This window comes from Lynx rufus, unplaced genomic scaffold (genome assembly GCF_022079265.1).
Source record: "Lynx rufus isolate CCGP_SWC_20201006 ecotype Redwood Valley unplaced genomic scaffold, mLynRuf1.p SCAF_9, whole genome shotgun sequence".
Lineage (NCBI taxonomy): Eukaryota > Metazoa > Chordata > Mammalia > Carnivora > Felidae > Lynx > Lynx rufus.
The window spans coordinates 79,972,566-79,998,770 of NW_025814897.1; the positions used below are offsets into that span (position 1 = coordinate 79,972,566).

A 26,205-nucleotide genomic window follows, 5' to 3' on the forward strand; every position below is an offset into this window, starting at 1 on the left:
ACATCTTCTTTATCCATTCATCAGTGGATAGACACTTGAGCTCTTCCCATGATTTGGCTATTGTTGATAGTGCTGCCCCTTCAAATCAGCATTTTTGTATCCTTTGGATAAATACCTAGTAGTACAATTGTTGGGTCATTGGGTAGTTCTATTTTTAATTTTTAAAAAATGTTTATTTATTTCTTTAGAGAGAGAAAGAGAGATAGCAATAGAGAATGAGCAGGGGAGAGGCAGAGAGAGAGAGGGAAAGAGATAATCCCAAGGAGGTTCCTCACTATCAGTACACAGCCTGATGCGGGGCTTGATCCCACAAACCAAAGATCATGACCTGAGGTGAAACCAAGTCAGATGCTTACCCAGCTGAGCCATCGAGGTATGCCTCTGTTTTTAATTTTATGAGGAATCTCCATACTGTTTTCCAGAGTGGCTGCACCAGTATGTATTCCCACCAACAGTGCAAAAGTGTTCCCCTTTCTTTCTCATTGCTGCATAGTACTCCATTGTGTATATAAACCACAGTTTCTTTACCCATTCATCAGTTGATGGACATTTAGGCTCTTTCCATAATTTGGCCCTTTGTAGAAACATGGACTCAACTGGAGAGTGTGATGCTAAGTGAAATAAGCCATACAGAGAAAGACAGATACCATATGTTTTCACTCTTATGTGGATCCTGAGAAACTTAACAGGAACCCATGGGGGAGGGGAAGGAAAAAAAAAAAAAGAGGTTAGAGTGGGAGAGAGCCAAAGCATAAGAGACTCTTAAAAACTGAGAACAGGGGCGCCTGGGTGGCGCAGTCGGTTAAGCGTCCGACTTCAGCCAGGTCACGATCTCGCGCTCCGTGAGTTCGAGCCCCGCGTCAGGCTGATGGCTCGGAGCCTGGAGCCTGTTTCCGATTCTGTGTCTCCCTCTCTCTCTGCCCCTCCCCCGTTCATGCTCTGTCTCTCTCTGTCCCAAAAATAAATAAACGTTGAAAAAAAAAATTAAAAAAAAAAAACTGAGAACAAACTGAGGGCTGATGGGGGGTGGGGGTGGGGGTGGGGGTGGGGGTGGGGGGGGAGGGTGGGTGATGGGTATTGAAGAGCGCATCTTTTGGGATGAGCACTGGGTGTTGTATGGAAACCAATTTGACAATAAATTTCATATATTTTAAAAAAAAGTGTTACCCTTTCTCCTCATCCTCACCAGCATCTGTTGTCTCCTGAGTTGTTGATTTTAGCCATTCTGACAGGTGTGGGGTGGCATCTCATTGTGGTTTTGATGATGGGTGATGTTGAGCATCTTTTCATGTGGCTGTTGGCCATATGGATGTCTTCTTTGGAAAAATGTCTATTCATGTCTTCTGCCCATTTTTAAATTGATTATTCATTTTTGGGGTTTTGAGTTTTATAATTCTTTATATGTTTTGGATATTGACCCTTTATTGGATATGTCATTTGCAAATATATTCTCCCATTCCATAGGTTGCTTTTTAGTTTTGTTGATTGTTTCCTTCACTGAGACAAATTATTACTGTGATACTGCTATATTACAAATTACTCCAAAAGCTTTATGGCTTAAAATAACAGTGTTTGAACTCATGTTGAAGAGTCGTTGGGGTGTTTCTGCTTCAGAGTTTGAATCAAATTCAGGTTTGCTCCACATGATTTCTTTTTGAAGAAGCCTGAAGTTGCAGTAGTTATCTGGGGCAATTTCTTCATGTGGTCATTAGCAGGAGAACAAGAAACTAAGAAAAATCAGATAAACATCGTTTACAGTCTTCAGTGTGTCATGTCCATTAACATTCCATTGAAGTGTCACATGACCTAGTGAATGGTGTGGGGGTTTTTATCCTGCCTACATTTGCAATAATGGAAAGGATGGGAGGAATGAAAGAGCGGTGCACAATTAATAACATATACTACAATGAAAAAAAAATATGTTTGACACCATTCAGATTCCATTAACGAATAAAATTGAACAGAGTTAGAAACCAGAAATAGAAGAAAACATGTTTACATTTGATTTTTTAAAAACTTAGAAATTGACCAAAAAGCCTATAGGAAATACCATACTTGTGGTATTGAAATCTTTTTCCCCTGTAATTGGGAATAAGAAAAAGGTGCAATGTGGAATAAACAAAGGATTTTACATCACAAATTGTATTGAACGTTGTAGAATAGACCCTTGGTCCTTAATAACAAGGTAATATAAAGAAATTAAATAGAAGACTTAAGGATTGAAAAAATAAAAAACTATATTTTTGCGGACAATATGGTTATACTTGTAGAAAATACAAAATATTCCACAAATAATATTTTATAGTTGATAATTTTCTGAATGCAAAATCATATACCAAACTCCATATTTTAATGTACTAGCAATATACAATTATAAATGAATGTGTTCATAAGAGATAACATTTATAATCAGATAAAATTTTTTTTCAAATATTTATAGATTTAAGTGGTACAACTCCAGTGAACTACTCTGAATATAAAAGATTAATAAATTAGTCTATATTTATAATGTCAATATCTATTAATCAAAAGACACCATTAAGAGATCAAAAATTCCAACAGCAGAATGATTATATTTTCAACACATTTAACCATGAAAGGGCTCATGTATGGAATATATAAATACAACCTACAAATAAATAATAAACAGTGGGCAAACCAATGGGAAAAAGGCAAAAGGCATGAGCAGGCATTTTATTGAAAAAAATATTTATTTATTCGTTTATATTTAAAGTTTATTTACTTATTTTTGGAAGAGAAAGAAAGTGTGAGTTAGGGAAGAGCAGAAAGAGAGGGAGAGAGAATCCCAAGCAGGCTCCACACTGTCATTGTGGATCCTGATGGCTTGAACCCGTGAACCGTGAAATCATGATCTGAGCCAAAGTCGACACTTAGCTGACTGAGCCATCCAGGTGCCCTAAAAATAATATTTAAATCATTTTTGTAAAGTACTCACTTTGAGTCAACCAGTAAAATACAAATTACAGCTAAAGCGAACTGCTATTGTGCATCCGGTAGGGTGACTGAAAATTGAAAACTATAATACCGTAGTGTATAAGAATTTGAAACAATTGAAATTCTTCACCTCTCCTATGCTATAGCAGATTTGGAAAATTATTTGGCAGTATTTACTGAAGTTGAAAATGCATGCCCTCTAATGAGCAATTCCTTTCTTAGATATATACTTGGCATACATTTACTTGCATGTTAAATACAAGGCATATGAAATATTCATATCCTTATTCATAACAGTTGAAAACTGGACAAAAACAAAGGTATGCATCAGCACTAGCATACACACACTGCAATATGATTATTCATTACTATACTATGTGGTGATAAAACTTAACTATTCTCCAGGGCACCTGACTCCAGAAGCTTCTGACTCTTGGTTTTGACTCAGGCATGATCCCATGGTTGTGGGATCGAGCCCCACTTCAGGCTCCATGCTGAGCGTGGAGCCTGCTTAAGATTCTCTCTCTCTTCCTCTGCCCCTCTCCCCTGCTCATGCTCTCTCTCTCCAAAAAAACATTTTTTAAATGAACTATTTCTCCACACAATATGGAAGAGTGTTACAAACTCCATGTTGTATAAAACCAAATAAAAGGAGACATATTCAGTAATTTCATTTGCACAGATTTCAAACATAGGCAAATACTTATGAAGTAAGAGAAGTAAGAATATTAGTTATATTTGAAGAGGAGAAAGAATGTAATAAATGAGTGAAGTCAATATCATCTGGGGTGTATTATCTATTTTTAAAATTCTTATGTATTTACTTTGCGTGAGTTCATGAAATGTGCCTGGGGATTGTGTTTTTTTTTCTTTTCTTTTCTGCATAAGTACCACAACTCAATTACAAAAAAAAAGTCCTAAGAAAAATGGTATCATCTGAAAAGTACAGCAAATAGTTGCATACATTGTAGTCACTGATGAAGCACAATGAATATAGCTATCTTAAAAACACAAGATAGAAGATCTGCTATCATTTTTCTCTATTTAGCATTTTTTGGAGGTTTTAGCCAGTACAATTTGCAAAGAAAAAAAAAAGTTGTGACTATGAGAATAAAAGATGGTTGATACCATTCAAAGATAATACTATTGCCTAGTTATAAAAGCCAAACAAATCAACTAAGTAACTCCAGCAAGTACTAAGTTTGTTTAATAAGGTATTTGGAATCAAGATCAACTTAGTAGCTTTAAAAGAAACTAACAACATTCATTTAGGCAGTGGAATGGAAAAATCCATCCACAATAACAACAGGTCTAACAAGAAATGAGCAAGAACTCTTTGAAGTAACTTTAAAGCATTTCTGAATCATAAAAGTTGTTAAATAATATATGAGACCACCTATCTTTGGGATTGAAAGATACTCTATTGTTATCTATTTCCTTAAATATAATACAAATGCAGTTTCAATTAAATTCCCTATGGAAGTTTATTATGAAATTGACAAGATCATTCCAAAATTCACTGAGAATACACAAATACAGAAAAATTAGCAATAAAACTATAAAAACAAAAGTGGGAAATCTAGAAAATAACAAAATGTAGCACACAGCTTTAATAATTAAACCATGGAATGGTGTTGCAACAAATTCATCAATACATCAGAATAGATCATAACCACTTCTAAAGAACAGCATTGGAGTGGAGAAGGTCTATTTGTGCAAGAGCAATATGGAGGCCATAAATTTAGGAAAAGATTTATCTCCATGTATATTTAAAAGAAATTGGGGAGTTAGGAAATCTAAAAATCAATAACAGACTTACAAAAAATATTTTCCCCATAATAGTTAAAAACCATACTGGGCAGAAATTTCTATAAGTCAATAGATTAAAAAACTGTTAAGGGTTGAGTCATACACCCCAAAATTCATACTTTGAAGTCCTAATCTACAGTACCTTTGATGTAACATCATTGGGAGATGGGTGTTTATAGAAGCTGTCAAGTTAAAATAAGGCACTAGAGTGGGCTCTAAACTAATCTGAGTGATGTCCTTATAAAAATAGAAAATTAGTCACAGAGTCACACATAGAAGACAATGTGAAGACACATAGGAAGAAGACGGCCATCTGTAAGCCAAAGAGAGAGTCTGGGACAGACCTTTCCCTCACGGTCCTCATAAGGAATCGACTCTACCAACAGCTTGATTTTTCTCTAGAATTGTGAGACAAATTAAAATTCCTGTTGTTTGAGCTACACTTTCTGTAGTACTTTGTGACAGCAGCCCCAGCAAGCTAATACAAAAACTAACCCAAAATATGAGTGAGTAAAAGGCATACATAGATCATTCATAAGGGCAGAAATGCAAGTACTAATGAAAGTTATGAAAATATAATCTTTCCAGTGAAGTGATCGAAATTTTGTCCTAGAGAAGGTACAATTTTTCACTCATGCCACGAACACATATTAAGTAAAGGAGGAAAACAATTTCCAGTTCAGGTGAATGTGTTGAGAAGAATACCAGAATACTATACTGATACTAGAAGTATAGACTAGGAAAGCAATTTACTAGTACCTATAAAAATTAGCACGTTAACTTTGGAGTGAAATATTTCTATTTCTAAGAATATATGCCATAAGAATTTTCATTAAGATATATTTGTGGGTTTTTTTCCGGTGAAATATATTTGTACCCACATATGTGGATTTCATTACTTTTTAAGAGAGAAAGAAAACTTGAAAACACCCTAAGTGTCCCGTGGTAAAGTATGTTAAAATATAAGTGCGTGGATTTTAATATGTGTAGACATGGAAAGAGCTCTGAGATATACAAGCCAATTGCAGAGTACACTTCTAGGAGGATCATATAAATATAAAAAAAAATGTATGTTATGGGAAAAATAACCTGCATTGGGAGATAAATATGCACTCATGTGTAAATGCAAGAAAGTGTGAGAAATCCAGTGCTTTCATTAAGGTTACTTTTCTCCTTTTATAAGAACTTTGAATGACTGAATCTGGAGTGGTGCTATTAATTAGCACTTTCGATGATATTTCCCTGTGACTAATATATAATCACAAAATTGTGATATAAAATTTTGATATAATCACAAACATCATATCCTTTTTGTGACTTTCAGTTTACTGACCTGAACAAAAAAAGGATTTAAATTGGTTCTCCTTTCCACATGAATTCATCTGAAGGCCAAAATGGTGATAGAATTAAAAGATAATTGTAAATACTAAAAAAGGAAATGCTATTCCTAATTTTACTTAATGGTAAATAAAAATGGCAACAATATTCAATACCAAAGACATATATGCAATAGTGAAGGAAGAAGTAATACATAATAAGTTCTACAATGGCACAGTGAATATTTAACCATGATAAATGCCTAGTCAAGTCACGGTATTCTTCCAGAGTACTGGCTAAGACATAGGACTCTGAAGGCTGACTGATCTACCACACCCTTAATAGAAATGTGTTCTGGAAAGTTACCATCCCTGTGACTCAGTTCCTTCAACCCTACTGTGGGGTTCATGCTACTACTTATCTGACAGAGTTGTGCAAATTAAATGAGTCAATATGTATGATATCACATCTTATATGTAATACATTACCAATGCATGTTATTAAACACTGTGATTTATTCTGGTCATTTAAGGTAATTTTAGAGATGTGTTTATTGTCACAAACATTCAGGGGAAACAAATTGGGATATGAACTAAAGCTGAATAATTAGAAATAGATGGAAATCTGCCTTGCCCATCATCATAGGACTTTGCTAGAGAGACTGAGAGGAGACCTGGGACACTGTTCACCAGTGGAAATCTAAAGGCCATGGGGAGATAGTGAGGTTCTTAGCAAGGGAGCATTCCAATTTCCTTCAAACAAGAATACAAAGACCACTAGAAAACAACAGTTAAAAAATGATTAAGGAAAAAAACAAAAACAAAAACAGGGGCACCTGGGTGGCTTAGTTGATTGAGCATCCAAGTCTTGATTTTGGCTCAGGTCACGATATCGAGTTTCATGAGACTGAGCCCCGCGAAGGGCTCCGAGCTGACAGCATGGAGCCTGCTTGGGATTCTCTCTCTGCCTCTCCGCCACTACGTGCACCCTATCTCATGAGAAAAAGAAATTTACATAACCCAATAATTGTAGTAGAAACCTATTGTAGATTGTAGACTCAGTTCCTTTATAGTTCTGCAGTAAGACTGAAAATTTAAAAAACTAGAAAATTGAGCCATTTTCTTACAAGTTTGGAATTGAACTTGTCAACCTGACTTTAACTAAAAAAACTGTTTTTCATATGACTTCTCTCTCAGTAAAGGGCTGTGTCCAACAGTTGTCAAGGCAGAAACAGGCCAGTGCCCTGCCTCTCCTTCCTCATAACACACACAGACAAAAGATGTTTTAAAAAATATTATATATTATTGATTCAATTTTGCTTGTTTCGCTGAAATCAGTGCAAGGTTCTCTGTCTCTGCTTCCTCTAATCTTTTTTTAATTGTTTTTCATGGTTTTTTTTTTTTTTTTTTTGAGAGAGAGAGAGTTTGTGTGTGGCGGGGGAGGGGGATGGTCAGGAGAAAGAGAGGGAGAGAATCCCAAGCAGGCCTCATTCTGTCAGCACAGACTAGGGGCTCTATCCCAGGACCCCGTGATCATGACCTGAGCTGAAATCAAGAGTCGGACGCTTAACCCACTGAGCCACACAGGTGCCCCTCTGCTGCTTCTAATCTAATTTAAGCCACCACAAATTTTTCTCTGGATTGTTGCTGTGGACTTCCTTTCTCCAGCTTTTTCCCTCTTCCAGTTTACTCTCCAGTTTTTAGCCAGGAAAATCTTTACAAAACATAAATCTGACCATGTCACTCCCTGTGTAATTATTTATTTTCAAATTGTGAAAACTCCTGTTACTTAAGCATCTTGCATCTGTTTTTTTCATGCTTTCCACATCCTCATTTAGCAGGAAATCCCAACCCCTGAGTTAGGACTCCAAACCTTCTGATACTTATGCACTTTTCAAAAATTCAGTGAGCACATTTTTATTAGTATTTACATGTGCTTTCCCCTTTTCTATAGCTAATTGCTATTTATCTTAACAAGTTCATTTTATATTTTGTACTACTTTTTCCAGGAAGTCTTTCCTGGATTAGCAACTCTCCTATGTGCTCCAATTGATTATTTTAACCTCTCTCTCTCTCAGTTACAGTTCTGGGCTGCCCTGGCAATTATCTTTTTGTTTGTCTACATTCCCCCCCCCCCACCCCACACACACACCATAGCATATATAAACATACCCTACCTGCTCATTTATGCCTTGAATAGGAACTTAGGATAGTAACTTGGTCCTTCTGAGCTCAATTCTTTTATATTTGCAAAATGAGAATTACACTACTGGCCTTCTTACAAACACCATATGAAAAAAGTAAAAGAAAATGTGTATATATATGATATGGAGTTAAGTAAGTCTTTCTTTCATGAAAATTAACAAGTCTGTTCAAATTTTACTCTGATTACAATATTTATTGACTGATTTCATAGATATTCTGTTTTTTCCCGTTCCTCTTTAATAGCAATAGACATTCTTAGACATGTTTGCAAAGGGGTGCCTTTTCAGTGGACTTCTTTCCCTACACAGCAGGGATAAAACAAGACCCCGACATTCTGCTCTGGCTCTGTCCCCAAGCGTGTCTCCCTAATGTCAGAATCTGTTTGTGTCTTTGGGATACGTTGGTTCAAATCATATCTCTTTGCTGTTTGGAAAAATATCTGTCTTCCAAGAGGTACCTGATAAGCTGTTATATCTATCAAAGATATACAGTATTGTTCTGGAAACTCTCTGTAGCCTGGAGAGTCCTCAATGCAAAATGAAACCTTTGTTATACAGCTCTTTGGTTTTCAGTTTTCCCCTTTTAGATGAAAGAGGACAAATAAAACATCCTAGTAATTAAGGTTTCAATTAATCTTGATTTTGCTTTAAATGCGAGGGCTTGTGATTATTTTTAAAGTGGCCAAAGCCACATGGGAGCATTTGAGGGGCTCTCATGCGATTTTTTTCTGTGTTAGACAGGACTATGAAGATCTAGAAAAGCAGCTGAAAGAAGTCTTTAAGGAGCGAAGCAACATCCTCCATCAGCTGACAAAGACATCAAGAGAACTTGATGGAATTAAAGTCAACCTTCAGGTGAGATGAAAACTAAATTTCCTGGCTGCAAAGGACTTGGCCTGTCTCGGTGGATTAGCATTAAAAGACTCCTGCATTTTTTTCTTTACCAGTTTTGAATATGTTTTCTGGGCTTGACCATGGGAGTTATTTATTATCATATGAGCTTTAAAAAGAAATGCCATTTGAAATGCAGTCTGGGAATCTGTGGTTTGCAAATTCAGAAGGGAGAAAATTGTGTGCTTGGCAAGGCCATCAGTTTCTCAAGCTTCTAAGATCAATTTGCCCCGTGTTTTTTATATTATAAAATGATGAAAACTAATTACGACCAAGAGTTGAATGAATATAGGGATGATCTCTAGAAGAGAATTTGAATTCCACAAAGGACAGTTCTCAAGATTCTTTAATAAACCTCATTACTAAAATGGGTAAATGCCTTAGAAAGGTGAGAGTCAGCTATGAAAATGTATGAATACTCAGTGAAATCCCAATCAAAAACCAGAGACAAGATCATTATCTAAAAAATTTTTTTTCTGAAATATCTTATATTTTAATATTTGCTTGAATATTGAAATTATTGAGGACATAATGCATACTAAAAGCTTTGCTGTTTTATAGAATTTAATTTTCATAATATATCTCTGAGATGTGTACTATTAATGTGATTTTTCTTGTTACACATGAGGAATTATGCTTAGAGAAGATAAGTTATTTTTTTTTTAATTTTTTTTTCAACGTTTATTTATTTTTGGGACAGAGAGAGACAGAGCATGAACAGGGGAGGGGCAGAGAGAGAGGGAGACACAGAATCGGAAACAGGCTCCAGGCTCTGAGCCATCAGCCCAGAGCCTGACGCGGGGCTCGAACTCACGGAGCGCGAGATCGTGACCTGGCTGAAGTCGGACGCTTAACCGACTGCGCCACCCAGGCGCCCCGATAAGTTATTTTTGAATGTCGCAAGGGAAGCCAGAGTTTCAGTACAGGAAATCTGGCTTCAGGGCTTGTCTGTTAGTTACTGCGCTGAACCATGCTTCTGAACCATGTGGAGTCATTGTTATCCTTAGCTTTTTATTCCATGAAGTTGATAAGGATGATGATGGTGTCAGTCGCCACTCCAGTCTATTGAACATGGTCTCAAGGTCTTACATTAGGTGTTCTTTGTATAATTTCTATTTAATTTTTACATGAACACTATGCTGTGGCTGTCTTGTAAGTGGGAAAACGAGAGTTAGAGAAAGGTTAAGAAACCATGGAGGACACAGTGAGAATTAGGTGGCAGAGCAGGTATATGAGCACAGCGCCCAAGCTCTTGTTCCTGAAGTTATGTTACAACTTGAGAACATAAAAAAAAAAAAAAGCACAAAACCCACCCACATTCCATTAGAACACAGAGATGAGTATCAGGGCGGTAACAGTGCTAAGATGGAAGAATACATAGAATGTTAGGAAAGCCCTGACTTGGATAAAAAGGAAACTAAGTCAATTTCTACAGGAAGCTGATACCAGAGTTACATCTTATCCTTAAGTAGAAATTCACCAGTTACATGAGGCTACAAAGAGTGTTCAGTAGGCCTGGTCCCTTCTCAGAGGCATGGAATACCTGCCACTTTGAGATTATTTCAAGCATATGGTTAGATGCCCATGTATGGTCAGGAAACTCAGTGTGTCTACACCAGCAGCCTAAGTCAAGACACCCAAGTACAATCTGGAAAATTGCTTGACAACAATATATAATTTCATGGATTCATGGTTTTTAAAAGGGTAACAATCCTACCACTAAATGTCATTTTTTAAAAAGCCTTTTTCCATTTTCTGTAAGCCATTGTGCAAGATATTTTTCATTTTTTATCTTATTAAATCCTCTTAGCAACCTCTTCACAAAATTAAGGTAATATTTCACTCATAAAATGAAGAAGCAAGATTCAAATAGGCCAAGGAAGTGCCCAGTCATACATCTAATAAATGGTGATTCTAGGTTTTAAACTAATAGTGAATAACTACATAACCCATTCCACATTTTCCTCCCAGTGGAACTTCATGAAGAAAGGAGTTTTGAAAGTTGTTATAGTTTTCTCTGTAACCATAGCCCCTGGATGGAATGGTAATATAGGTCAGCCAATAAGCACTACATTAATTCGTACATAAATCAACCTTTAGAATCCTTAAGGAACTAAGAATATTTTCCAAGAAGTGAACCTCACTTCCTCAGATGTTGCTGGATAAATAATAACCAAGGACGCCCTAGCTTTTCTCATTATATACACTTTGCTGTATCTACCCTTTTCATTTCTGCATCTCATGTTTTTTTGTTTGTCTGTTTGCTTCTTTTGTTTTGATTGTAAATGTCTTGAAGACAGTCATCTGCTTCATCTTGGTTTCCGTCAGAATGCCCAGAATATAGCAGATGGTCAGCAAATGAATAGGCCTATTTTATTGCACTGTTCATCAAGTGTTTTTCCACATCTGTTTTGCCCTTTGAGTTTTTTCCAATAAATGTCTAAAGTAGACTGTTCAAAAATCTCATCCCTGTTTTTCACCTAAGGAAGTCAGAGGGCAGATTTTGTGACCCGCCCCAGGTCATATGACCATGATGCACTTTGAGCTATGAATCCCATGATTGGCAATGCCCTCCATCCCTTCCTCATCCTACCCTCTTTGTATGTTATATAAAGCTATTCTTTCCAAATAAGCGAAACACCTTTTATTGGCTGCTTCCTAATTATGACCTCTGTCAGTTATTTTAGGGAAGAAGTTTCTCTTATGCAGTTCAGCCCACCACATCCATATCAGAATGCTGATCCCGCTGTATGAAAATTATCTGATTTTAGCCTTAGACTCTACAATTTGTGAAGGCAGATGTCGTCCCTCTGCACAGGACTTTGCATAATTCATGAGAGGTATTTGTTAAATAGGTATTAAGTAAACAAAGTATTTGCCATTCCTAAGATTGTTAATTTTCTGCCTGCCACAGCTGCTTTTCCTGCAAATAATATCACTGCCCCTTTCAACATCTAATATCAAGAAAGATAGGTTACCCTGTTAAATAGTTTATTGACTATAAATAAGAAAGTTCTTAGGGAAGGCTTAATGGGCCAGATTCTATAACGAGAATAGCTCAGTGGGCTTTTCTGTTTTAAGTCACAGTCTGTGGATGCTGGATTTGCCAGAGTAAATAAACACTAATGACTGAGGTGGTACATATTGTTTCTCTTAATACCCTATCTTTTCATACCAGTTACAATTTTACATGGCCCTTGTTTTCCTGTGCATGCTGCTGCATTACTCATTAAGAATAAATAGACAAGACCAAACAGGTACATGTTTTTTGGCTGCTTTGATCTTGCATTATGTTATTACATAGCTTATTCAGAGACGTCTTTTATGTCCCTTTGTATTTGTAGAAACTATGCCAGAGCTGGTTTAATATGGCCGCAAAGAACACAGTTAAACTTCAACGGAAGAGCAAAAGATGTGTTTTCTACTTGCTTGTAAAGAGACCTAAATATTAGGAGAGCATTCTCCCCTCCGTCGAACCTCTAAAGGCTGAGAGACTCAGTATATTTGCTTTCACCACTGTGCAGCACCTATACTGTGCTTGGTGTCATGAATTCTCATGGGCACCTTAGAGCCATGAGGACCATTGTGGCCTCATTTGCACATTCTTGTTCCAGGACCATAAGAGCAGTCACACCTGTGCCATAGAGACAAAAGTGAGCCTCACTGTATCACTTGAATAAGATTTCCTTTTCCCACTTTTCTTATCAGTCTTTGAAAAACGATGAGAAAACTTCCAAAACTGATGTTCAGAAGCTTCTGGAAATAGGTCAGAGACAAAGGTAAGACTGTGCTTTCCTTTAATTTTCTCAATTCTTTCTTTTTCCCCATAGTGTGAAAAACTCCACATTCAGAAATTTCACAAAAATCACTTCATTCTAAATGCATTAATTCATTTATCTTCTTACTTGAATGGTGAGGATCTTGTTCAGATGAAGATTTGTATGCAATAAATCTATGGTGGGGTTTGAAATTGTGCATTTTCAACAAGTTCTCTGGTGATGGTTATGCTATGCTGCTTGTCTGCAGATCACAAAGTGTTCATGGATCTGTGGTATTTTCCTCTATTATCCTAGTAAGACAGACCCTGATAAATCTGCCCATCAATAGACACGTCCAATAACATGTTTAATGGCATCAAAACTTGATCATAGTGTTAATGGTGGGGTGGTAAGGAATGGGGTAATCTTATTAACAGCTAAGTAGAATTAGTCTAATCTTATTAGTGTTGGATTGTGTTTTTTTTTTTGAAAGAAGTGTGTTGTGAGTAGATTTCTATGCAGTATAATATTAATTGAAATTGCCTCTCAAAGGAAAAAAAAGATATTTTAAGGTAGAAACAAACTAGCATTTGTATACATTTACTAGAGGCTCTCTTAGATGCTTTATATATATTCTCCTATTTCACCCTCATAGTTACCTTATAAAGTAGATATGATTTCCCTATTTAATGGATAGGAAATCGTTGCTCCAAGACTTAAATGAGTTGATGAGAGATGTATTAAGTGGAACTTGCTCTGTTGTGTCTTACCCCGTGGTGACACCCTTTCGCATTAGTTCATTGATCACAAAACACAAAACTCCAAAAAAGCTTATACACACTATGTAGTCCCTTCTCATTGTCTTGTATCTTCTCCACTGTCCTTGCCTTCTGACCCAGAAACCTCTCATTGACATATATTCAGATCGAGCTGACGACACATTAAAAATTTCAGATCTATTGTCCTATGTTGACTCTTTTTATTATTTTAATGAAATTATTATTTCTTAACATGAAATTGTCTTCAAAGTCAAGTATTAAAGAGCTTGTATAAGATAATTCGCTAGGTAGGTATACAAACTACCAGATGATGGGCCAAGTCTTACAATTAAATGGCAAAACAAACCTGATATTTTGGTATTACGATTTCAATGTTTTACTCAAAATTAGAAAGCTTGTTTAAAATGTGCAACTTGTATAATGTACACAAAGTCAGAATGGAAAATTTGGTAAATTCTAACAGTAGGTAATTTCTCAAACAGATATGACATTTGATATATTAGTTTTTGTGATTACTTGCAAAGAGAGATATAAAAATCATGGCTACCTGAAGGTGAAGGAGACTGTGTATCTCATTTGAAAAGAAGAGATACTAATAAACAGTAAAAGAGAAAAAAATATCTTAGAATATAAAAATGTTAACTAATTTCAAATTTAGAAGTTTTATCTGACTCTGAAACAGTGCAATGCATTGTAGATGCCACTTGGCTATACCTCCAGCTCTCAGTAACCTTTCATCCTCTGGGATGCTTGCCACCTGACACGTGCACCAGTGTTCCCTAGAAGTCATTAGGACTTCAACGGCACTCACAGTTACAAAAACAAATCAATTAGAATTTCCCTCTTGGAACTGTAACTAAGAGGCATCTAATCAGTCTCTCTGTGTAGCTGAAACCAGACCGTGAGTAAGTAAACTCAGAGGCTATAATTGTGCAGAGAGAGCAGAGAGCACCTTGCTGTTGAGACAGAGAAAGGAATGCGTGTGCATGCATGTGCATATTTTTGTGTGCAGGTGCATGTGTATGAGAGAGAGCGAGCACACAAAAGTTGTGTTGGCTCTTGAGTGTTACATTTTGACAGCCTAGATGATACCCACAGAAGAGCTCCAGATCTAAACCATACCATATAAGGAGAGAGTGTGTACTTACAATGTGGAGACTTGGGGGGTTGGAGGGTAACCTAAAGTGTCTGAAAACTGCCTTAGAAAAAGTAATAATACATTTTATTCTCTATGGTGGTTGGTGGGTGGAGATTCTAAGAAGGCAGTTTTGGACTCTCTGTTCCAAAGCATCGTACAGAATCGTGTTCTCTGAAAATAAAAATGATACATGGGGCAGCAGCAAGTTCTCCATCTGAGATGTTTTTACGATACAAGTTGTAAAAAAAATGCCTTTCTGTAGTGTGATTTTGGTGTGTTTTCATATTTATAATTTGACATTGGAGGTGTATGAAACAGCTGGTCCAGATAGGACCCTAGAGTAGCAGCGATAGTTGGGTAAAACCCTGGAGTAGCAGTGATAGTTGGTGGAGGAGGCCTGCCCATGAGCAAGTCAGGAGTCCTCTCTCATAGGAGTGTAACTTTCCAAGGCTGTGAGGCAGAGACTTGGGGCTCACTAAAGCACAGGAGCAGTGGGAATGTGTAGAGATAAGTCTGGAAGGTGAAAGAGGAGATGGAGATATTCAGAAGGTTCAAAAGATCAACTTTACCGTTCTGTCTGATAGCTTTCTTTGATGTGAGAAAATGTGTAGAGTCCTCTACCTTCTCCAGTGTTTGTTAACAGCAGAAAGTGCTTTAACCTTTTAATTTTGTTTTACTCCCTACATTGCCTATAGATGTCAGTATGTGGGAATTTTTGAATATACATAGATACTCATTTTTATTTTTATAAAATATATTTTATAATTTTAAAATGTGTGTATCATTTAAAATTCAATGATAGTTTTAATTTTTAAATATCTAAAAATGATAAAAAATATTTATTTTTTAAATATTTAAATATTTAAAAATTGATTAAAAATGATAAAAAGTTTAAAAACTTTTTAAATTTAAAAATGATAAAAATATAATTAATCATTGTAAAATTTTAGTATAATTTTTTTAACAGTTGGAAATATAATAGTTTGTATTTTCATTCAGTGCTTATTAATGATCTGAGTGTTAGGGATAGCATGTAGACCCTTTCTGCCCTCGTTCTTCCCTCCATCCCTCTCTCCCTCCCTCCCTTTGTTCTTTTCCTCCTCTTTTTCTGTCTCCACAGAGGTAGTGTAATGACTCCAAGGTTTGAACACATAGGTTCTAGAACACAATTTCACTACCTTTCTCCGTATCAGTTTTCTGCCTGTAGTATTATGTCATAGTTTGATGTGAACCTTCTAAGAGTGAGTGCCTGATGCATTGGAAGCCCACAATATATATAGATATTTCTATCCTATTATATTATGCCACAAACGGTCTTTGTGGAAGATAGTAGAAACAATAACAGAATCCCCAATTTTAAATGTTCATATATGAAACAATCCTGATCAATGCTACCTGTTAGAGGAAGGAATGGGAGCTGAGACTTAAATCCACTCTAAGCATCAGCATGTTACAAGCTTCCCCCAGGTGAACAGTAATTGTCTAAGAACCAACGTGACCATAACTATTTTACAACATGTTTCAGTTATATTGTACTTTAACAAACAAAGTCCAGATTGATTTTAAAAATCCTATGGACCTTCATTGATATTCCTGAAATTGAGACTGGGACCTAAGAGTTTCTAGAGTAAGAAATCTAGGAGCATCATTAAATCCCATTGGATGAAAGAACGGTCCACAGGTGTGCAGGATGCGATGGTCAAAGAATGAGCTTAGGGACCCAAAGTACTGCTGGAGGTTATGACAGAGATCTCATATTTATTAAATGATTATTTTCTAGGCTTTGCACTAAGCACTTTGCCTACATTGTGTCATCTAAACGTCACTACAAACCCATGAGGTAGCTCTATTAGTGTTCCCATTTTACAGATGAAGTAAATGGGTCTAAGACGGTACAGTCTTATCTCTGGTCTCTGTAGTGTGGTTACACGCAAAGGTTGCAGGGGTGGGTAGTCTTTTGCCATGAGAATGGGAATTTTAAATTAGTTTGAGTCCTGCTGGTAAGGCTGGGAAAGGTTTCTGTTTGGCTGTTGCTATTGCTTTGAAGGAGTTTATTCCTGTAGCCAGAATAAAACACACGCACGCGCGCACACACACACACACACACACACACACACACACACACACACACTAACCTTTATCTGCTATCAGCATTTTTTGAAGTGGTAGCTTAGGTAATAAAATGAAGGCACAGAAAGATAGTATGATTTGCCATATGAGTAAATCTTAAACCCTTGAGAGGAATGCATAATTATGGAAATGTTTATATTTTTAACAAGTGAGGCAACATCCATGCGTAGTAGTGAGCTTGAGACAAATGTGTAATACATGCAAGACATGTATTTCTTTTATTATCCCCAATAAATGAGGCAAGTCCGAAATAAGTCTCTTTTCTCTTTGTTTTTATAAAAAGTCCCAGGCCTTATAGAGCATGTCTAAAGTACACTGTCTTAGAATTAATCAATTAGAAGCATCCACAGGGAGTTGTAATTTTATCCTATCTGCAAGTCTGTGGCAACTTTTTTTTTTCTAACCAGCATGTTCATACCCTGGCATGCTGTCACTAAAATTAGCTTTTCAACTCTAATTATTATATTGATTTGATTTAACACATTATGCAGCTCACAGATGATTCACTCAGTGGGATTTTTATAAGACACAATAGCAAGGGGATTTTCTTTAAATACAGCTTGCTTTTAGCACTTGTATGGGAGAGAAAACTTTATTACTAGAATCCTTAGATACATCCTGTATGCTTAATCATGTCTCTATATACAGTTCTAGTTATCAGTTTCCTAAATGTATGTAGACACCAAAACCTCCTTTCATAATGTACATAGGAAATAATAGAATTGTGTTTCTCTTTTGCTCTCTATTTTCTGCTAGAGAACAAATGAAGTCTCTCCAGGAGGTCCTGCAAAATCAACTTAAAGAGACATCTGAGAAAGCAGAAAAACAACAAGCTACTGTAAGTATGTTTCTTCTTTGTGTCCTTTGCTTTGGTGCTAGGAGATTTTTTTTTTCTTCCCCAAATCACCATGGAACAAACACTCCTGTAAAAAATAACAATACAATAAGGAAAATTCGGTCACCAAAATCATAAAAATACTTGGTCAGCATTCATTTCAAGGGAAGAGTTTTGTTGTACTTGATTGTTAGGGGTCTTCTAAATCCCAACCCTCATTTATGAATGAAAACAGAGGTCAAGAGTAGGACAAAAGTGCTGGTGTCAGCCCCATACCAATGGCTCCTGACTTGTGGCCTACAAATGACCTTGAGCTGAGTTAAGCTGTATAGATCCCTACCTCTCATCCACTTAGCAGGAATCTCTCAGGGGCGGAGCCATATTCTTCCTGTTGAATCAACTACACAGGTGATTCTGACACGCCCCTAGGCTTGAGAATCAAACTTCTCTCCAGATATTCTCACTGGATTTCTACTGTATTCTCCAGAACCACCTTATGTACCATTTATGGTTAATGAGCCTTTTATCTTGCTTCTAGGACCCGAGTCTATTTTAAAATATAGTATGTTAATGGAAAGTTTAAGGTGCAGTTAGGCCAACAGATCAGGAAATGACTACCATTGAGAGGATAGTTTATTTCTCACAATTCCCAAGACGGATGACATGCCATGGGACTGGTGACCACCCATGGAAGTACTTGGGTAGGTCATGAGGCAGAGGGAACTGTGGGCAAGAGTCTTTATTGTGGGTTCTGTGGGAAGGAATGGGTGAGAAGGTGTAAGCAGCACTAGGAGGAGTCAGTGTGAATGACTTCAGCAGACTCTGGGATGTAAGGAATGCTTACCTGTACCTGCCCCTGGGGTGATCAGGGCAGGTGTATAGTGAGTGGGCTGGCCTGTGAGAGCATGCCAATACAAAGGGGTGGCTCGGGCTATGAGCTCTGTGTTGGTTACTTTGTTTTTGAAAAGCATGCCACCAGGAGGAATTGTTCTGTGCTGGCAATTGAATAACTAATATGCTTTAACCCAGAGTCAGGAAAGAGATGACCACAATCTTGACAAATATGGGATTGAGATACACATATTAAAACAACGATTATTTTATTAATGTGCATCTGATGGGATCTAGAAGACAGATTTCATAGTACCTCTTCCAAATTGTGGTCATCTCAGAAAGAATGCTTTGTGCTTATTCTCCCTCTTTGAAAATTCTAAGTTGACTAAGAATTGAACTAGTTTGTATTTTTAAGCTTTTTTTGGGGGGGTGTGAATAATATTTATTTTCTCTGTTAGACTGTTGGTGTAATTGAAGGCTGGATGATAAGGAGAGATAAAGATAATTGTTCACTCTCAAATACAGGGGAAGAACTGGATTTGCTTCTGCAAACATTGTGCTATTTTAGATTTAAGAGCTGATAATCTTATGTGCTACCCTTGATTAGATATCTAGTAACTATGCCTTTTTCCATAAAAATAGCAGGTTGTATGTTTTATGCAAAAGATGTTTCAAATATACCATTTGATAAGTCCATAATAAAATCTCATGAAACTTAAAGAATAAGCTTAAATCACAAAAATATGAAAGAAGATAAATTTATGAAAAATTAAACTGAAGAAACAGTAGAGCTGTCATGATCTAATGCTATTTGAAAGTACTTTTTAAGAATATTTTTTATTATCCCTGAGCAAATAATGGAATAGCTTATCTTTCAAACTATGTTCCTCCTAAAAGTCCTAATAGACAGCAAGGAAGAATGAGCTCTCATTCTCTGTAACCAGAGTAATTAAATATATTAATGCTCATTGGATGCATTTCACTACTCTTGTTAATTTTTATGGCTTAACTTGCCCTAAGTGAGACATAATTAGTTTAAAGGCAAAAATTAGCTTCTAGCTTTGACTCTCATTAAGAATAAAGAATTGCTATGTTCTTATATTCTTTGTTCAAAGTAAATAAATGATATTTTCTGTTTCTGAGAATTAAATTCATAGCTATCTCTTGAGAATGCTTATTTTTTCCAGGGATGTTAAAACCTGCTGGGATTCGAGATCAATGGTTTCAAAATGCTAATACTTTTTGAATATTCTGAATATATTTTAGCTCTTGAATATTGAACACTGACTTCTCAAGATTCTCTGTCCTTGTTTCACATTTAAATAATTATATTCTTTATTAATAAAACTAACTTTAATTAAGAGTATAATGAAAACTGGGGCACTGGGCTGGCTCAGTCGGTAGAGCATAAGACTCTTGATCTCAGGGTCTGGAGTTTGAGCCCCACAGTGGGCATAGAGTTTACTTAAAACAAAACAAAACAAAGCAAAGACAAACAAAACAAAACAAAACCTGGTCTAGCTACTTCTTAAGGTTGTTTTGAAGTAATGTGTGAGAAAACGCCATGTCATGTGTTTGTATGTAAAAATAAGATAATTATTTTTTTAAGTTGTTAATTATAGAAAACATATTGAATAATATCAAAATGTGAGGATTTGGGAAAAATTGAGGTCCATGAAGGAATAGGTTATTAATATAAACAAGATGGCTTCATTTTTAGATTTTTATTTTATTTTTAGTAGGCTTCATGCCCAACATGGGCCTTGAACTCAGGACCCCAAGATCAAGAGTCTGTGCTCTACTGACTGAGCCAGTGAGGTGCCCAATATAAGTAAGAGTGCTTTTTGTAGTTCATGACTTAAAGACAAATCTGTAATATATCAGATTTTTCTGGTACTTATAAAGTGTTTAGGCTCTAAAGTAAGCTCTAACAGTTGGCTTTTTTTTTGTAATGGGAGTGCTCACTTAAGCTTTGATTGCAGAGGCATCCACTTCAAAGATGGCTATCTGAAATAAACACAGAGGTGCCAGCCACATCACTAGATAAAGAGCAAGGCCAGGCCTTCCCCCTCCCGGACTTAAAGCTCCTAAAAACCCCCAGCTTCCTTTGTTTTGAAGATCTTGGTTGATTTCAGTAATTGACCTTTGGGGCTGCTTGTTTGTTCTCTTCCATTGTTTTAAATTTCCATTCTTATGTTTTAAATTCACCTACCCTCCACCCCAATAAAAAAGCATAACCTCAGGCCTGTGCTCTCCCTGGCTCTTTCTACCTAAGGCTTCACTGTGTGGCCCAGGTGTAACTTGTAATTTCCAGAACTTGTAAGCAATACCTTTATTTTTTTTTGTTTTAAAAATTTTCAGTTTCCTGATGATATTGATGAGGGTGTCTTGCAGTCATACTAAGAACCACAAAGGTCGGTCCAGCCACAAGATTGGTTAGCAATAGGCTGAGACAGTATGAAGCAGTAAAAATTGGTGCAAAAGCTGTTTATTGGGGCATACACTATTGCTCTGCATACATATCTTTCGTTTTTTAATTTTTTTTTTAACGTTTATTTATTTTTGAGAGCCAGAGAGAGACAGCGTGAGCAGGGGAGATGCAGAGAATCTGAAGAATTCAGATTCTGAATCTGAGGCAGGCTCCAGGCTCTGAGCTGTCAGCACAGAGCCAGAGATTAGGCTTTGATCTCATTGACCACAGGATCATGATCTGAGCTGAAGTCAGACACTTAACCAACTGAGCCCCCCAGGCGCCCCTGCATTCATATCTAATTTTGAATGGCATTAAGTCCTCCATTGATTCCTTTGCTTTACCAACCAAATCAAACTACCTTCTTAAAGGGACAAAGAGGGGCACCTGGGTGGCTCAGTCGGTTAAGCGTCCGACTTCAACCAGGTCACGATCTCGCGGTCCGTGAGTTCGAGCCCCGCGTCAGGCTCTGGGCTGATAGCTCAGAGCCTGGAGCCTGCTTCCGATTCTGTGTCTCCCTCTCTCTCTGCCCCTCCCCCGTTCATGCTCTGTCTCTCTCTGTCCCAAAAATAAATAAAAAACGCTGAAAAAAAATTTAAAAAAAAATAAAAAATAAAGGGACAAAGAGTGTGACTCATGTATTCAGGTTGCTGTCAGTATCTTCATAGTTCAAATTTGCCCTGAAAATTATTACGACCAAGATAACGATCATGGTAGTTCTCAAGCTTCTGCTTGTTTTATATGCAGTTTGACCATTCAAAATTGGTTTAGATTTCTATTACCATCTGAAGGAATGGTACAAGAACCCCTACACAAGCCAGAAGAGAGTGTTAACATCTGTTGTATGGGTTTACACAACAGACAAAAGCAAAATGTACAAAAACATGAACAAGACAAATACACATCAACTTCAGGGTAGTGGTTACTTCTGGAGACAGGGAAGGAAGAAAAATTAGGTAGGACTTTAATAGTAGGTGTTGTTATGCCCAGAATTCGTGATCCCCAAAGACCACTAGGGAGCCGAGTCCGATGCAAAAGCAAAAGAGCCTTTATTTGAGCTAGCTCGAGCTCAATCCCCTACCTGCACCGAAGTGGCAGTGAGATACCAGGGAGAGAGAGCGAGTTTCAAAAGCACAAAGGTTTTATAGGGGTCTAGGGGCAGCTGATTGGCTGGGGAAGGGTCGTGGCCTTGGCCGATTGGCTGGGGAAGGGTCAGAGTCCTGTTACGCAGGTCTCTGGGCGTGTTTTGATCATGAAGTTTGAATGGGTGAGCGGGAGGTTACTCAAGGGGAGGAGGCGCGGTCTGAGGTTTCTGCGATTTTCCTGGAAAAGGGGTCATGTCGGGGACACAGTCACTCAAGGTGGAGAACACAGAACAAGATGGAGTCGGCCGGCGTAGGCCCGCCCTTTCAGGTGTAATATTTTTTTTTTACATGATTTGAAGGAAGTTTAACTAAATATTTACATTTGTTTATTCTTAAGGTTGGGCCCAGAGACATTTTATATACGACTTCTTGATCTTTTGTTTATGTCTGAAATGTGTCAGAACTGTTTTTTTTTCTTTTTTAAATCTGTATATATAGTGAAAATTCATTTTACTCCTAAACTTGATTTCTACTGATTCAGTCTATCTCTGTAGATAATGCACATTACCAGTCTCTTTTGTATTATTCCAGGGATCCTCTAAGACTGTGTTGTCCCACTATGTACATAAGACTACTGAGCATTATAATATGGCTGGTCCAAATTGAGATGCTGTTAGTGTAAACCATACAGTGCATTTTAAAGATGTACTGCAAACTCTAATGTCAATTATATCATTAATCCATGACATGTCAAAATGATATCTTGAATATATTGAATTAAATAAAATATAGTAGTGAAATTAATTTTATCTGTTTCCTGTTGCTTTTTTAAAAAAATGTGACTACGAGGAAATAAAAAGTTGGAGAAATTACATATTTCATCCACTATCATAAAGTTACTTTTTATCATAGTGAATGCTCAATGGCTATAAAGTCTCAAATTTTAAAACTATGCTATACTGACTTTGTTTTCAAAATACTCAGGCAGATATGCTCAGGGAGAAAAGGTGCTATGTTTATGCAAACATGGCTTGGACAACTGACCTAAGACCAGATATCCCAACAATATCACATTCGGAAGGAAACATCATGGTTTCTTTGATGTAGTATTATAACATTCCATGTTTTTGAGATCAGAAATATCACCATGCAATTGCTTTCTAACCTGCCACTGATGAAAATTACCTGGAGAGTGTTTTATGAGTGGAGATTTCTAGGCGCAACCCTAGAATCTGGCTTTTTGTTGTTTGTTTTGTTTTGTTTTTTTAAAGGACCACATTTTTTTTATTCAGGTTTAAATAGTTAGAGAATCACAGTTCTAATATGCACAGTTTCTTAATTAAAAATAATGAATCTTTTACCACATGAGAAAAGGCTTTTTTATGATCAATGGATATATGTATGAATTGGGCAATGAAAGTTTGGTTAATCAAAATTTTAATCCTTTGTTCTTTTTCAGTATTTCTTTATAAAGAAATAATCATTGTATTATGCTTCAAAAATCATGAAAATAAATGGACAAATCCATAGAAATGAGTTTGAAATGTTCTTACATAATATTTTACTCATTTTCAGATTAATTTTTTAAAGACTGAAATGGAAAGAAAGAGCAAAATGATCCGAGATCTCCAGAATGAGGTAAGATATATTTCAGGCAAATTCTATAAATAAAAAAAAAAAAAAAAAAAAAAAAAAAAAGACAAACCCACATATAGTTTCACCACAAGTTTTGGAGTATTGATCACATGCAAATTTGACCTTATAGTAATGCCCCCGATTTCGAATCCGAGAGACCACCAAGGAGCCGCACGAGGGTTTATTTGCAAGCTTGAGCTTGGGCCCAAGTATACCCGACACAGCGGAGCAGGGACTTGGATCCCTAGGTTAAGAGGCATAGCAGTTTTATAGGGGCCAATGGCCAATGAGATTGTAACACACACAGAAAGTTGCATAGTCATGTCAGTCCACAGGCAGGTAGTAACTGTTTACCCTATAGTAACTGTTTGAACTAGCCTATCACTCTGGTCAGAATTGGCGCGCAAGTTTGGCAGGCAAAAGGCGGGGTTTGAGAATTGGCGCGCAAGTTTGGCAGGCAAAAGGCGGGGTTTGAGAATTGGCGCGCAAGTTTGGCGGGCAAAAGGCAGGGTTTACATTCTTTGGTGGTTAGGGGTTCCGAATGCCTATATGAGCCAGTTTCCAGTAAGGGTGTGCTCAGCGGCTTGTCTAGGGTGGGGGAGTGTCTTAAGCAATAAGTAGGTCATGTGGGGGTTATACATGAGATGGTGGGTGTAGCACAAAATGGAATTAGTCTTGCTCTGCTTGTCCAGGGGTAGGGGATTTTTGTTAAATTCCTTGGGTCCCACACTTATGTGTGAATGGAAAGGAATTGTAAGGTTAAGAATTTCAAAGAGTAGATAATCCCTACTTCTATCTGTATTTGATAATGTTATTAGTTCATGCCTCCCTATTTCATTTTCCTTCTAATTATATTTTGCTTGGACTACTATTACAAATTAATTTTCATTTCATAAATTTATCTATCCACCAAATGACATCAGAGGGGGTGAAGAAGAAGACTAGCTAGAAATTGACTTCTTTTTTTTTTTTAATTTTTTTTTTCAACGTTTATTTATTTTTGGGACAGAGAGAGACAGAGCATGAACGGGGGAGGGGCAGAGAGAGAGGGAGACACAGAATGGGAAACAGGCTCCAGGCTCTGAGCCATCAGCCCAGAGCCTGACGCGGGGCTCGAACTCACGGACCGGGAGATCGTGACCTGGCTGAAGTCGGACGCTTAACCGACTGCGCCACCTAGGCGCCCCTAGAAATTGACTTCTTGCAAGGAAGAGTTAATCTAGAATGAAAAATTTATTTAGGGTAATCTTCAAGTAACATAAAGTTTAACAGAAATAGGCTGGAACAGCTTTCGCTATAGCCTTCAAAGTATAAGGACCCTATAAAATACTGTATTTTTTTTTCTTCTGATTATCTGTCTTGTTATACAACCACTTTATTTTCTACAGTTCCTCCAACACATTTCTATTTCTACCTTTTTATTTCCATTTTCTTGAATACAGTTAGTTAATTAGGACTCTTAAACCATGACTAATTAATAATACATTTTCCTTGATCAGTCTCACTAATTATGGTTTAGTTTGAATCCCAAAATAATCACTCTAGATTTTCCTAATCTCTATCTTTTTTAATTCCCTTGTTCATTCATTCATCTATTCCTTCCTTTATTTTTTGAGACATTTGAACAAAGATGAGATACATTATTCACATTATTCCTAAATCGTTTCCATCTTGATATCAAGTTTAAAAAATAGACTTTACAAATGTTTTGGTATCAAGCATTTATCATCAGTACTCTGATTATGACATTAAAATGGCTTAACAGGTGTGTGAAAAATGTACAGAAGAAAGGAAAGCAAGACAGATTTTAAATGGCTTTCTGATGATTCTATTGTATTTTCATTTCTTTCTAATGAGTTTTACTTCTGAGTGTTCTTAAGAAACTTAAGATGGAAGGGACTTGATAATGGTTTCCCTGAGGGCTAAATCTCGATTTCCTATTTATAGTGGAAAATATCAGTAGACCAGAGTTACCCCGGAATGCTGAGTGTACTGGATAATATCTTGTTCACTGGAACTCAGTGAGAGGGTCATATTAGTCCAGTCAAACACTTCCGGGATTATTTAAGAAAAGGGGAATGTTTAAAACGACATTAAAGTCAATATTAAAATAGGAAATAAAGAACATTTGCCTGTGCATGCTGAAATACACATACGAACAACATGAACACAGTTGTATGATAATGGAAGGATTATAGGTTAATTTAGATCACTAAGCTTCATCAGTTAACTTTAAATCTTAGATAATTTTTTTAAGTCTAGACTACAAGAAGAAATCAGTTTTAAAATCAATCTATAAATTATTCATAACAAATATATATAAAGAATGAATGAAATATTTTTTTCTGGAGGATACCTTTATAGTA

At 36.7% G+C, this 26,205-nt stretch overlaps 1 protein-coding gene across 1 annotated transcript in view; it reads left to right on the forward strand.

The window, feature by feature from the left end:
- Positions 1-9,025: 9,025 nt before the first annotated feature.
- LUZP2 (leucine zipper protein 2) overlaps positions 9,026-26,205 on the forward strand; it is a 265,710-nt gene continuing 248,530 nt past the window's right edge. The window contains 4 exon segments of the mRNA XM_047072511.1: positions 9,026-9,139; positions 12,884-12,954; positions 17,737-17,818; positions 23,780-23,842. Of these exon segments, the coding sequence (XP_046928467.1) occupies positions 17,744-17,818; positions 23,780-23,842 (138 nt within the window). The 5' untranslated portion in view covers positions 9,026-9,139; positions 12,884-12,954; positions 17,737-17,743.